Here is a 15405-nt window from a genome sequence, read left to right as displayed (position 1 = left end):
TTTACTAATTTATAAAAAATAAAAAGCTGATATCACATTTACATAAGTATTCAGACCCATGGTACCAGATTTCCTCCAGACGTGACGCTTGGCTTTCAGGCCAAAGAATTCAATCTTGGTTTCATCAGACCAGAGAATCTAGTTTCTCATGGTCTGAGAGTCCTTTAGGTACCTTTTGGTAAACTCCAAGTGGGCTGTCATGTACCTTTTACGGAGGAGTGGCTTCCATCTGTTCACTAAACCATAAAGGCCTAATTGGTGAAGTGCTGCAGAGATGGTTGTCCTTCTGGAAGGTTCTCCCATCACCACAGAGGAACGGGTCCTTGGTCACCTCCCTGACCAAGGCCCTTCTTCCATGATTGCTCAGTTTGGCCGGCTGGCCTCTAGGAAGTCTCTTGGAGGTTCCAAACTTCTTCCATTTAAGAATGATGGAGACTACTATGTTCTTGGGGACCTTCAATGCTGCAGAAATGTTTTGATACCCTTCCCCAGATCTGGGCCTTGACACAATCCTGTCTCGAAGCTCTACTGACAATTCCTTTGACCTCATGGCTTGGTTTTTGCTCTGACATGCACTGTCAACTGTGGGACCTTATATAGACAGGTGTGTGCCTTTCCAAATCATGTCCAAATCAATTGAATTTACCACAGGTGGACTCCAATCAAGTTGTAGAAACATCTCAAGGATGACCAATGGAAACCGGATGCAGCTCCATTTGGAGTCTCATAGCAAAGGGTCTGAATACTGAAGTAAATAAGGTGTTTCTATTTTTATATTTAATAATGTAGAGTCTCATAGCAAAGGGTCTGAATACTGAAGTAAATAAGGTGTTTCTATTTTTATATTTAATAATGTAGAGTCTCATAGCAAAGGGTCTGAATACTGAAGTAAATAAGGTGTTTCTATTTTTATATTTAATAATGTATCTCAGAAAGTCTCTGAAGTAAAAAGGTGTTTCTATTTTTTATTTAATAATGAATACTGAATACTGAAGTAAATAAGGTGTTTCTATTTTTATATTTAATAATGTAGAGTCTCATAGCAAAGGGTCTGAATACTGAAGTAAATAAGGTGTTTCTATTTTTTGTGTAAAAATGTCTAAATTATTATTGTGTAGATTGATGAGGGAAAAAAATAATTCCATACATTTTAGAATAAGGCTGTAACGTAACAAAATGTGAAAAAAGTCAAGGGGTCTGAATACCTTTCGAATGCTTATATATATATATATGCAGCAGTAAGGAACAAGGAAAATATAATTTTTTAAAATGTTATTAAAAAAAATGTAAAGTACAAAAATACAAATGTTCTCATCTCCTCCGTTCCTTCCTGAAAGTGCTGCTGCTGCAGGGAGGGGCTTGTGTTGGGGTAGAGGGAGGGGCTTGTGTTGGGGTAGAGGGAGGGGCTTGTGTTGGGGTAGAGGGAGGGGCTTGTGTTGGGGTAGAGGGAGGGGCTTGTGTTGGGATAGAGGCTGGTTATGGGGACTGCTGCTGCAGGGAGGGGCTTGTGTTGGGGTAGAGGGAGGGGCTTGTGTTGGGGTAGAGGGAGGGGCTTGTGTTGGGGTAGAGGAGGGGGGCTTGTGTTGGGGTAGAGAGAGGGGCTTGTGTTGGGGTAGAGGGAGGGGCTTGTGTTGGGGTAGAGGGAGGGGCTTGTGTTGGGGTAGAGGAGGGGCTTGTGTTGGGGTAGAGGGAGGGGCTTGTGTTGGGGTAGGGAGGGGCTTGTGTTGGGGTAGGGGGGCTTGTGTTGGGGTAGAGAGAGGGGCTTGTGTTGGGGTAGAGAGAGGGCTTGTGTTGGGGTAGAGAGAGGGGCTTGTGTTGGGGTAGAGAGAGGGGGGCTTGTGTTGGGGTAGAGAGAGGGGCTTGTGTTGGGGTAGAGGCTGGTTATGGGGACTGCTGCTGCAGGGAGGGGGGCTTGTGTTGGGACTGTAGCAGGGAGGGGCTTGTGTTGGGTTAGAGGGAGGGGCTTGTGTTGGGGTAGAGGGAGGGGCTTGTGTTGGGGTAGAGGGGAGGGGCTTGTGTTGGGGTAGAGGGAGGGGCTTGTGTTGGGGTAGAGGGAGGGGCTTGTGTTGGGGTAGAGGGAGGGGCTTGTGTTGGGGTAGAGGAGGGGCTTGTGTTGGATGTCATAAGGTGAATGCACCAATTTGTAAGTCGCTCTGGATAAGAGCGTCTGCTAAATGACTTAAATGTAATGTAAATGGGTAGAGAGAGGGGCTTGTGTTGGGGTAGAGGGAGGGGCTTGTGTTGGGGTAGAGGGAGGGGCTTGTGTTGGGGTAGAGGGAGGGGCTTGTGTTGGGGTAGAGGAGGGGCTTGTGTTGGGGTAGAGGGAGGGGCTTGTGTTGGGGTAGAGGGAGGGGCTTGTGTTGGGGTAGAGGGAGGGGCTTGTGTTGGGGTAGAGGAGGGGCTTGTGTTGGGGTAGAGGAGGGGCTTGTGTTGGGGTAGAGGGAGGGGCTTGTGTTGGGGTAGAGGGGGGGCTTGTGTTGGGGTAGAGGGAGGGGCTTGTGTTGGGGTAGAGGGGAGGGGCTTGTGTTGGGGTAGAGGGAGGGGCTTGTGTTGGGGTAGAGGAAGGTTATGGGGACTGCTGCTGCAGGGAGGGGCTTGTGTTGGGGTAGAGGGAGGGGCTTGTGTTGGGGTAGAGGGAGGGGCTTGTGTTGGGGTAGAGGATGGTTATGGGGACTGCTGCTGCAGGGAGGGGCTTGTGTTGGGGTAGAGAGGGGCTTGTGTTGGGGTATGGTTATGGGGACTGCTGCTGCAGGGAGGGGCTTGTGTTGGGGTAGAGGGAGGGGCTTGTGTTGGGGTAGAGGGAGGGGCTTGTGTTGGGGTAGAGGATGGTTATGGGGACTGCTGCTGCAGGGAGGGGCTTGTGTTGGGGTAGAGGGAGGGGCTTGTGTGCTACTAAAAGCTTGTTTCATGTCCGTGTTACAGCAGAAACAGACTGAACCACATTCAGTCAGCTGTTCTTTTCATACACAATTATATTCATTTATTTCAATATTATTATTTTTTAAAACATTTATAACCATCATTATACGCTAATTACGCCAGTCCTAGTGTTGTTCCTCGTGAGCCAACACAGCTTGGCTTTTAATATTTGCAAAGATATGTGCTTAGATAGATAGATTTAGAGAGCGAGTTGAAACCTGCTCAATGTTTATGAAGCTAATAAATTAACTGTCCCCTCCAGGTGTCTAGACCACTGTATTAGTTTGGTTATCAGAACAACAGGGGTGCTGATGTAGGGATCAGTTTGACCTTCTTTTTTCTTTTTCTTTTTAACTCCTAATGCATCAAAAAGGGGACTTGATCCTAGATCAGTTGTCCTTTGTACTCTGAGAGAAACATCCTAACACCATAAGGGATGGTGTCAGGTGTTAGGAGTTTAGATTACTGAATTAATACTAAACTGTGTTCTAGTTAAAATTTTCTGCCACGGTTTCCATCTTGGTAGATTCATATCAGCCCCTTGTCACTCAGTCTGTGTTATCTTGTTGAAAAGAATCCTCGGTTTGTCTCTCTCTCTCTCTGTCTCTCTCTGTCTCCCTCTCTCTCTGTCTCCCTCTCTCTCTGTCTCTCTCTCTCTCTGTCTGTCTCTCTCTCTCTCTTTCTCTCTCTCTCTCTCTCTCTCTCTCTCTCTCTCTCTCTCTCTCTCTCGCTCTGTCTCTCTCTCTCGCTGTCTCTTTCTCTCTCTCTCTCTCTCTCTCTCTCTCGCTCTGTCTCTCTCTCTCTCTGTCTCTCTGTCTCTGACTCTCTCTCTCTTTCTCTTTCTCTTTCTCTCTCTCTCTCTCTCTCTCTCTCTCTCAAAGCAGAACAAAGTGTCTCACATGCTCCCACAGCCAGCCAGGGATCTATCTAATGTAATATTTGAGAGAAATCGAGTTGTTTTTAATGCTGTTTGTTAGATTTGATCAGACTTGTTGGTGAGATTTTTGCAGTGAACAGACAAACTCTTGTTGTTTTAAGTAGGACGATGCTAAACAGGATTTACTGAGTGAAACATTGTCTTGAACAGCAGCGCTGGGGTTCTCTGTTTGTATGAAGGACTAGCAGACAGTAGGTCCCGACCAGAGAGAGAATTAGACCAGGGAGTTCTCTGTCTGTATGAAGGACTAGCAGACAGTAGGTCCCTACCAGAGAGAGAATTAGACCAGGGAGGTCTCTGTCTGTATGAAGGACTAGCAGACAGTAGGTCCCGACCAGAGAGAGAATTAGACCAGGGAGTTATCTGTCTGTATGAAGGACTAGCAGACAGTAGGTCCCGACCAGAGAGCGAATTAGACCAGGGAGTTCTCTGTCTGTATGAAGGACTAGCAGACAGTAGGTCCCGACCAGAGAGAGAATTAGACCAGGGAGGTCTGTCAGACTAGTCCTAGCAAATCGAATGCTAATTTGGCCTGTTTACTAACAAGGGATTTCAGCATCAGCAGCTTCACTACTGCTACAGTACTCTACCTGTATTGATCTACAGTACTCTACCTGTATTGATCTACAGTACTCTACCTGTATTGATCTACTACTGCTACATTACTCTACCTGTATTGATCTACAGTACTCTACCTGCATTGATCTACTACTGTTACAGTACTCTACCTGTATTGATCTACAGTACTCTACCTGTATTGATCTACAGTACTCTACCTGTATTGATCTACAGTACTCTACCTGTATTGATCTACAGTACTCTACCTGCATTGATCTACAGTACTCTACCTGTATTGATCTCTACAGATCTACTACTCTACCTGTATTGATCTACAGTACTCTACCTGTATTGATCTACAGTACTCTACCTGTATTGATCTACAGTACTCTACCTGCATTGATCTACAGTACTCTACCTGTATTGATCTACAGTACTCTACCTGTATTGATCTACAGTACTCTACCTGTATTGATCTACAGTACTCTACCTGTATTGATCTACAGTACTCTACCTGTATTGATCTACAGTACTCTACCTGTATTGATCTACAACCTTTACAGTACTCTACCTGTATTGATCTACAGTACTCTACCTGTATTGATCTACAGTACTCTACCTGTATTGATCTACAGTACTCTACCTGTATTGATCTACAGTACTCTACCTGTATTGATCTACTTCTGTTACAGTACTCTACCTGTATTGATCTACAGTACTCTACCTGTATTGATCTACAGTACTCTACCTGTATTGATCTACTACTGTTACAGGACTCTACCTGTATTGATCTACAGTACTCTACCTGTATTGATCTACAGTACTCTACCTGTATTGATCTACAGTACTCTACCTGTATTGATCTACTACCTTTACAGTACTCTACCTGTATTGATCTACAGTACTCTACCTGTATTAATCTACAGTACTCTACCTGTATTGATCTACAGTACTCTACCTGTATTGATCTACAGTACTCTACCTGTATTGATCTACAGTACTCTACCTGTATTGATCTACAGTACTCTACATGTATTGATCTACAGTACTCTACCTGTATTGATCTACTACTGCTACAGTACTCTACCTGTATTGATCTACAGTACTCTACCTGTATTGATCTACAGTACTCTACCTGTATTGATCTACAGTACTCTACCTGTATTGATCTACAGTACTCTACCTTCATTGATCTACAGTACTCTACCTGTATTGATCTACAGTACTCTACCTGTATTGATCTACAGTACTCTACCTGTATTGATCTACAGTACTCTACCTGTATTGATCTACAGTACTCTACCTGTATTGATCTACAGTACTCTACCTGTATTGATCTACAGTACTCTACCTGTATTGATCTACAGTACTCTACCTGTATTGATCTACAGTACTCTACCTGTATTGATCTACTACTGCTACAGTACTCTACCTGTATTGATCTACAGTACTCTACCTGTATTGATCTACAGTACTCTACCTGCATTGATCTACAGTACTCTACCTGCATTGATCTACAGTACTCTACCTGTATTGATCTACAGTACTCTACCTGTATTGATCTACAGTACTCTACCTGCATTGATCTACAGTACTCTACCTGCATTGATCTACAGTACTCTACCTGCATTGATCTACAGTACTCTACCTGCATTGATCTACAGTACTCTACCTGTATTGATCTACAGTACTCTACCTGTATTGATCTACAGTACTCTACCTGTATTGATCTACAGTACTCTACCTGTATTGATCTACAGTACTCTACCTGTATTGATCTACAGTACTCTACCTGTATTGATCTACAGTACTCTACCTGTATTGATCTAGGAGTAGAGCAGGTGTTTAGGTGGCCAATAGGAGCAGAGCAGGTGTTTAGGTGGCCAATAGGAGCGGAGCAGAGACAGCGTTTACCTTTAATAATGATGTTTGTGAAGTGGCAGGTGTTGTTGTCTTCCTCCCACTCTCCCCTCCTTCCTTGCTTTCATCACGAGTACTGTAGTTATCTCTGTCTCCCTTCCTCTCTTCCAGCGTTTCAGACAGTGGCAGTTCCCAGGGCCTGTCCCAGCCGTCCACCCAGACCACCCAGTACCTGAGAGCTGACACACCCAACAACGCCAGTGCTGTCACCAGTAAGACACACACACACACACACACACCAGCGCAGCTATGTACATGTCAACACACACAAAAACACACAGAGAGAGAAAGAAACAGTAAGATCCTTCCCATTTACACACAGAAAATAACTTCATCCAATTAACATCTTATACTATCCAGTAGCGTCTTGTCCAGTAGCGTCTTGTCCAGTCACGTCTTGTCCAGTAGCGTCTCGTCCAGTAGCGTCTCGTCCAGTAGCGTCTCGTCCAGTAGCGTCTTGTCCAGTCACGTCTTGTCCAGTAGCGTCTTGTCCAGTCGCGTCTCGTCCAGTAGCGTCTCGTCCAGTCGCGTCTCGTCCAGTCGCGTCTCGTCCAGTAGCGTCTCGTCCAGTAGCGTCCAGTAGCGTCTCGTCCAGTAGCGTCTCGTCCAGTAGCGTCTCGTCCAGTAGCGTCTCGTCCAGTATCGTCTCGTCCAGTAGCGTCTCGTCCAGTCGCGTCTCGTCCAGTCGCGTCTCGTCCAGTCGCGTCTCGTCCAGTCGCGTCTCGTCCAGTCGCGTCTCGTCCAGTCGCGTCTCGTCCAGTCGCGTCTCGTCCAGTCGCGTCTCGTCCAGTAGCGTCTCGTCCAGTCGCGTCTCGTCCAGTCGCGTCTTGTCCAGTAGCGTCTTGTCCAGTCGCGTCTTGTCCAGTCGCGTCTTGTCCAGTCGCGTCTTGTCCAGTCGCGTCTTGTCCAGTCGCGTCTCGTCCAGTCGCGTCTAGTCCAGTCGCGTCTCGTCCAGTCGCGTCTCGTCCAGTCGCGTCTCGTCCAGTCGCGTCTCGTCCAGTCGCGTCTCGTCCAGTCGCGTCTCGTCCAGTAGCGTCTCGTCCAGTAGCGTCTCGTCCAGTCGCGTCTCGTCCAGTAGCGTCTCGTCCAGTAGCGTCTCGTCCAGTCGCGTCTCGTCCAGTCGCGTCTCGTCCAGTAGCGTCTCGTCCAGTCGCGTCTCGTCCAGTAGCGTCTCGTCCAGTAGCGTCTCGTCCAGTAGCGTCTCGTCCAGTAGCGTCTCGTCCAGTCGCGTCTCGTCCAGTAACGTCGTATACTATCCAGTAACGTTGTATAGTATCCAGTAACATTGTATAGTATCCAGTAACATTGTATAGTATCCAGTAACATTGTATAGTATCCAGTAACATTGTATAGTATCCAGTAACATTGTATAGTATCCAGTAACATTGTATAGTATCCAGTAACATTGTATAGTATCCAGTGACATTGTATAGTATCCAGTAACATTGTATAGTATCCAGTAACATTGTATAGTATCCAGTAACATTGTATAGTATCCAGTAACATTGTATAGTATCCAGTGACATTGTATAGTATCCAGTAACATAGTATACTATCCAGTCATGTCTTATCCAGTAACATCGTATAGTATCCAGTAACATTGTATAGTATCCAGTAACATTGTATAGTATCCAGTAACATTGTATAGTATCCAGTAACATTGTATAGTATCCAGTAACATTGTATAGTATCCAGTAACATCGTATACTATCCAGTCGCGTCTTGTCCAGTAGCGTCGTATAGTATCCAGTAACATCGTATACTATCCAGTAACATTGTATACTATCCAGTAACATTGTATAGTATCCAGTAACATTGTATAGTATCCAGTAACATTGTATAGTATCCAGTAACATTGTATAGTATCCAGTAACATTGTATAGTATCCAGTAACATTGTATAGTATCCAGTAACATTGTATAGCGTATCCAGTAACATTGTATCCAGTAACATCGTATAGTATCCAGTAACATCGTATAGTATCCAGTAACATTGTATAGTATCCAGTAACATTGTATAGTATCCAGTAACATTGTATAGTATCCAGTAACATTGTATAGTATCCAGTAACATTGTATAGTATCCAGTAACATCGTATAGTATCCAGTAACATCGTATAGTATCCAGTAACATCGTATAGTATCCAGTAACATCGTATAGTATCCAGTAACATTGTATAGTATCCAGTAACATCGTATAGTATCCAGTAACATAGTATAGTATCCAGTAACATTGTATAGTATCCAGTAACATTGTATAGTATCCAGCAACATTGTATAGTATCCAGTAACATCGTATAGTATCCAGTAACATAGTATAGTATCCAGTAACATTGTATAGTATCCAGTAACATTGTATAGTATCCAGCAACATAGTATAGTTTCCAGTCACATCTTATCCAGTAACGTCTTATAGTATCCAGTAGCATCGTGTCGTATCCAACAGCATTGTGGTATCTGGTAACGTCTCATGGTATCCGCTGCAGTAGCTTAGAGGTTCTGTCATTGTCCTGTTGTTTTGGAGAGCTCCTTAGGACATTGGCTGTTAACTCCTTGATACAGCCCCAGTCAGTCTCCTTTATGCTGCATGGCAGGCATTATTATTATTATTATATATTTTTTTTTACCCCTTTTTCTCCCCAATTTCGTGGTATCCAATTGTTGCAGTAGCTACTATCTTGTCTCAACGCTACAACTCCCATACGGGCTCGGGAGAGACGAAGGTCGAAAGTCATGCGTCCTCCGATACACAACCCAACCAAGCCGCACTGATTCTTAACACAGCGCGCATCCAACCCGGGAGCCAGCCGCACCAATGTGTCGGAGGAAACACCGTGCACCTGGCAACCTTGGTTAGCGTGCACTGCGCCCAGCCCGCCACAGGAGTCGCTGGTGCGCGATGAGACAAGGATTTCCCTACCGGCCAAACCCTTCCTAACCCGGACGACGCTAGGCCAATTGTGCGTCCAATTGCGCATACAAGTTAACAATCATCACATTAGTGATAGGATCTGACACGATGTTGATACAGGTAAGATTAGGACTGTCTTTGTGTCGGGGATATATTAGGTTATACAGTTGAAGTTGGAAGTTCCCATACACCTTAGCCAAATACATTTAAACTCAGTTGTTCACTATTCCTGACATTTAATCCTAGTAAAAAAATCCTGTCTTAGGTCAGTTAGGATCATCACATTATTTGAAGAATGTGAAATGTCAGAATAATAGTAGAGAGAATTATTTATTTCAGCTTTTATTCCTTTCATCACATTCCCAGTGGGTCAGAAGTTTACATACACTCAATTAGTATTTGGTAGCATTGCCTTTAAATTGTTTAATTTGGGTCAAATGTTTCGGGAAGCCTTCCACAAGCTTCCCACAATAAATTGGGTGAATTTTGTCCCATTCCTCCTGACAGAGCTGGTGTAACTGAGTCAGGTTTGTAGGCCTCCTTACTCGCACATGCTTTTTCAGTTTTGCCCATTCATTTTCTTTAGGATTGAGGTCAGGGCTTTGTGATGGCCACTCCAATACCTTGACATTGTTGTCCTTAAGCCATTTTGCCACAACTTTGGAAGTATGCTCGGGGTCATTGTCCATTTGGAAGACCCATTTGCGACCAAGCTTTAACTTCCTGTGAGATATCTTGAGATGTTGCTTCAATATATCCACATAATTTTCCTTCCTCATGAGGCCATCTATTTTGTGAAGTGCACCAGTCCCTCCTGCAGCAAAGCACCCTCACAACATGATGCTGCCACCCCCGTGCTTCACAGTTGGGATGGTGTTCTTCGGCTTGCAAGCATCCCCCTTTTCCCTCCAAACATAACGATGGTCATTATAGCAAAACTGCTCTATTTTTGTTTCATCAGACCAGAGGACATTTCTCCAAAAAGTACGATCTTTGTCCCCATGTGCAGTTGCAAACCGTAGTTTGGCTTTTTTATGGCAGTTTTGGAGCAGTGGCTTCTTCCTTGCTGAGCGAACTTTCAGGTTATGTCAATATAGGACTCGTTTTACTGTGAATATAGATACTTTTGTACCGGTTTCCTCCAGCATCTTCACAATGTCCTTTGCTGTTCTGTGATTGATTTGCAATTTTTTCACCAAAGTACGTTCATCTCTAGGAGACAGACCGCGTCTCCTTCCTGAGCAGTATGACAGCTGCGTGTTCCCATGGTGTATATACTTGCGTACTATTGGTTGTACAGATGAAGGTGGTACCTTCAGGCGTTTGGAAATTGCTCCCAAGGATGAACCAGACTTGTGGAGGTCTACAATTGTTTTCTGAGGTCTTGGCTGATTTCTTTTTGATTTTCCCATTATGTCAAGCAAAGAGGCACCGAGTTTGAAGGTAGGCCTTGACATACATCCACAGGTACACACATAATTGACTCAAATGATGTCAATTAGCCTATCAGAAGCTTCTAAAGCCATGACATCATTTTCTGGAATTTTCCAAGCTGTTTAAAGGCACAGTCAACTTAGTGTATGTAAACTTCTGACCCACTGGAATTGTGATACAGTTAATTATAAGTGAAATAATCTGTCTGTAAACAATTGTTGGAAAAATGACTTGTGTCATGATGTCAGATGTCCTAACCGACTTGCCAAAACTATAGTTTGTTAACAAGAAATTTGTGGAGTGGTTGAAAAATGACTCCAAGCTAAGTGAATGTAAACTTCCAACTTCAACTGTATTAGGTGGGGACGTAAGCTGTGGATGCCAAATCCTGCTTGGTGCTGTCTTTATAGCTTCAGGGAGGGTTCTGGTATAATGGGACATGGTCATATGTCTGTCTCTCTTCCTCCATTTCCTCTTCCTCCTCCCGACAGCCTGATCTACTGAGCTGCATTCCTCCACCAAACAAGATAATGTCTGTGATGGGGAATCATCTCATTAGCTAAACTGGTGTCTGACGGTTGGGATAAACAAGACAGGATTACTGTGGCATCCAGGTCCTTAAATGGCAATCTATTCCCTACTTAGGGCACTACTACTACTTTCACTACAGTCCTATGGGTCCTGCTCAGAAGTAGGGCACTACCTTCTACCAGTCCTATGGGTCCTGCTCAGAAGTAGGGCACTACTTTCTACCAGTCCTATGGGTCCTGCTCAGAAGTAGGGAACTACTTTCTACCAGTCCTATGGGTCCTGATCAGAAGTAGGGCACTACTTTCTACCAGTCCTATGGGTCCTGCTCAGAAGTAGGGCACTACCTTCTACCAGTCCTATGGGTCCTGCTCAGAAGTAGGGCACTACTTTCTACCAGTCCTATGGGTCCTGCTCAGAAGTAGGGCACTACTTTCTACCAGTCCTATGGGTCCTGCTCAGAAGTAGGGCACTACTTTCTACCAGTCCTATGGGTCCTGATCAGAAGTAGGGCACTACTTTCTACCAGTCCTATGGGTCCTGCTCAGAAGTAGGGCACTACTTTCTACCAGTCCTATGGGTCCTGCTCAGAAGTAGGGCACTACTTTCTACCAGTCCTATGGGTCCTGCTCAGAAGTAGGGCACTACTTTCTACCAGTCCTATGGGTCCTGATCAGAAGTAGGGCACTACTTTCTACCAGTCCTATGGGTCCTGCTCAGAAGTAGGGCACTATAGAGAATCAGGTGCCATTTGGAACGCAGCCTCTGTGTCGGGTTTAAGGTCCGTCTGGCCCGGTGGGTTTAAGGTCCGTCTGGCCCGGTGGGTTTAAGGTCCGTCTGGCCCGGTGGGTTTAAGGTCCGTCTGGTGGGTTTACGGTCCGTCTGGTGAGTTTTACGGTCCGTCTGGCCCGGTGGGTTTTACGGTCCGTCTGGCCCGGTGGGTTTACGGTCCGTCTGGTGGGTTTACGGTCCGTCTGGCCGTCTGCTCTCTGATATCCTGATTTTGTGTTAGTAGTACTTGTCTAGTTATGAACCATTCGGATCAGGAGATACTCCTCTCTTCTCACGTTCTACTCAAAACCTCTTGGATGAGGTCCGAGCAGAGCGACAGCGTGTTCCAGTTCCCTCCAATGGAGGAGTATGGTGGTAGAGAGGCAGCTGATCCAGCATCTTCACACATCCATAGAAGAGGAGTGGGACAACATTCCACAGGACACAATCAACAGCCTGATCAACTCTATGTGAAGGAGATGTGTTGAGCTGCATGAGACAAATGGTGATCACACCAGATACTGACTGGTTTTCTGATCCATGCCCCTACTTTGTTTTTAAGTATCTGTGACCAACAGATGTATATCTGTATTCCCAGTAATGTGAAATCCATAGATTAGGGCCGAATGAATTCATGGGGCGCCAGGGTAGCCTAGTGGTTAGAGCGTTGGACTAGTAACCGAAAGGTTGCAAGTTCGAATCCTCGAGCCCCGAGCTGACAAGGTACAAATCTCTCGTTCTGCCCCTGAACAGGCAGTTTACCCACTGTTCCTAGGCCGTCATTGAAAATAAGAATTTGTTCTTAACTGACTTGCCTAGTAAAATAAAGGTAAAATAAAAAATAAAAAAATAAAATGTAAATTGACTGATTTCCTGATATGAACTGGAACTGTTTGTTTGTGATTTGGCGCATGTGATTTGGCTCATGTGATTTGGCGCCTGTGATTTGGCGCCTGTGATTTGGCTCATGTGATTTGGCGCCTGTGATTTGGCGCCTGTGATTTGGCGCCTGTGATTTGGCTCATGTGATTTGGCTCATGTGATTTGGCGCATGTGATAAGTAACATTTGATTTGACAGCAGACGCGAGGAATCAATTAGTTATTTTACAATTTAGACTCCAGCAGGGGTCAGTGTAGTGATTTTAGTCAGACAGTACAATGGTGGCTCTAACAAAAACACTTCCAATTTTCCTGCCTGGTAGAGAGCCAGCTGATCCAGGGTACTGGTGGTAGAGAGGCAGCTGATCCAGGGTACTGGTGGTAGAGAGGATTCTGATCCAGGGTACTGGTGGTAGAGGGGGAGGGGGGCCGATCCAGGGTACTGGTGGTAGAGGAGGGGGCTGATCCAGGGTACTGGTGGTAGAGGGGGAGGGGGCTGATCCAGGGTACTGGTGGTAGAGGGGGGCCGATCCAGGGTACTGGTGGTATAGAGGGGGCTGATCCAGGGTACTGGTGGTAGAGGGGGCTGATCCAGGGTACTGGTGGTAGAGGGGGGCTGATCCAGGGTACTGGTGGTAGAGGGGGGCTGATCCAGGGTACTGGTGGTAGAGGGGGCTGATCCAGGGTACTGGTGGTAGAGGGGCTGATCCAGGGTACTGGTGGTAGAGGGGGCTGATCCAGGGTACTGGTGGTAGAGGGGGCTGATCCAGGGTACTGGTGGTAGAGGGGGGCTGATCCAGGGTACTGGTGGTAGAGGGGGGCTGATCCAGGGTACTGGTGGTAGAGGGGGCTGATCCAGGGTACTGGTGGTAGAGGGGGGCTGATCCAGGGTACTGGTGGTAGAGGGGGGCTGATCCAGGGTACTGGTGGTAGAGGGGGCTGATCCAGGGTACTGATGTGGTGATCCAGGGTACTGGTGGTAGAGGGGGGAGCTGATCCAGGGTACTGGTGGTAGAGGGGGGCTGATCCAGGGTACTGGTGGTAGAGGGGGGCTGATCCAGGGTACTGGTGGTAGAGGGGGGCTGATCCAGGGTACTGGTGGTAGAGGGGGGGCTGATCCAGGGTACTGGTGGTAGAGGGGGCTGATCCAGGGTACTGGTGGTAGAGGGGGGGGGGGCTGATCCAGGGTCTGCTAAATGACTTAAATGTAAATGTAAATGTACTGGTGGGTAAATGTATTGTCCAATAGGAGAGTTGACCGAGTCACTTTTCAATACACATTGGGGATGAATGAAAAACCTACCTACTTCAAAAGTTTATTAACTTTTTTTGGTTTGGATGGAGTATTCTATCACCATTATTTTCCACTTTAATCCATAAATGTCTATCCACACCACCATTTCCATTCATTCCATTAGACCAGAGGTGTCAAACTCATTCTATAGAGGGCCGAGTGTCTGCAGTTCTTCGGTTTTTCCTTTCAATTAAGACCTAGACGTCCAGTTAAGGGGTTCCTTACTGAGACCTAGACGACCAGGTGAGGAGAGTTCCTTACTGAGACCTAGACGACCAGGTGAGGGGAGATCCTTACTGAGACCTAGACGACCAGGTGAGGGGAGATCCTTACTGAGACCTAGACGACCAGGTGAGGGGAGATCCTTACTGAGACCTAGACAACCAGGTGAGGGGAGTTCCTTACTGAGACCTAGACGACCAGGTGAGGGCAGTTCCTTACTGAGATTTAGACAACCAGGTGAGGGGAGTTCCTTACTGAGACCTAGACAACCAGGTGAGGGGAGTTCCTTACTGAGACCTAGACAACCAGGTGAGGGGAGTTCCTTATTCCTTAATTAGACATAGACGACCAGGTGAGCGGAGTTATTAATTAATTAGTGACCTTAATTCATCAGTCAAGTACAAGGGAGGAGTGAAAACCCTCAGATACTCTACCCTCCGTAGAATGAGGTTAACACGTGTATCAGACGGTCTTACACAGTGGTATAAGACCTAGACGACCAGGTGTGGTAGTTGTATGTACACTGTGGCCATCTAGTGGCTGTGTCCTCATACTGCACATCATTGTCTTGTGGCTGCTGCTTCAATGATACCATTCACCACCAGCCATTTACCCAGCCCCTTATTCACCTCAATCTCTCTCTCCAACCCTCTTCTCTCCCTCCCTTTCTCACCCTCCCCCCTCTCCGTCCATCCGTCCTTCCCTCTCACGCTCTCCAACCCTTCCTCTCTTTCTCTGACCCTTCCTCTCTCCCTCCCTCCCTCTCTCTCTCATTCTCCGTCCCTCCCTCCCTCCCTCTCTCATTCTCCATCCGTCCGTCCCTCCCTTCCTCTCTCTCTCATTCTCCGTCCGTCCCTCCCTCTCTCTCCAACCCTTCCTCTCTCCCTCCCCCTCCCTCCCTCTCTCATTCTCCATCCGTCCGTCCCTCCCTCCCTCCTCTCTCTCTCATTCTCCGTCCGTCCCTCCCTCTCTCTCCAACCCTTCCTCTCTCCCTACCTCCCTCTCTCTCTCATTCTCCGTCCGTCCGTCCCT

The 15405-nt window shown here is 46.4% G+C and overlaps 1 protein-coding gene across 2 annotated transcripts in view; it reads left to right on the top strand.

Annotated features, from left to right (window-relative positions):
* LOC135564482 (tyrosine-protein kinase RYK-like) overlaps nt 1-15405 on the top strand; it is a 159998-nt gene that overhangs the window by 68957 nt on the left and 75636 nt on the right. For both annotated transcript variants that reach the window (XM_065009493.1, XM_065009492.1), the window contains exon 7: nt 6446-6546. In XM_065009493.1, the coding sequence (XP_064865565.1) occupies nt 6446-6546 (101 nt within the window). The remainder of the gene's footprint in view (nt 1-6445; nt 6547-15405) is intronic.

The sequence above is a fragment of the Oncorhynchus nerka genome, linkage group LG25, assembly GCF_034236695.1.
Source record: "Oncorhynchus nerka isolate Pitt River linkage group LG25, Oner_Uvic_2.0, whole genome shotgun sequence".
NCBI classification, from domain to species: Eukaryota; Metazoa; Chordata; class Actinopteri; order Salmoniformes; family Salmonidae; genus Oncorhynchus; species Oncorhynchus nerka.
Note: the sequence above shows the minus strand (reverse complement) of the source record. Positions and strands in the feature narration are given on the sequence as shown.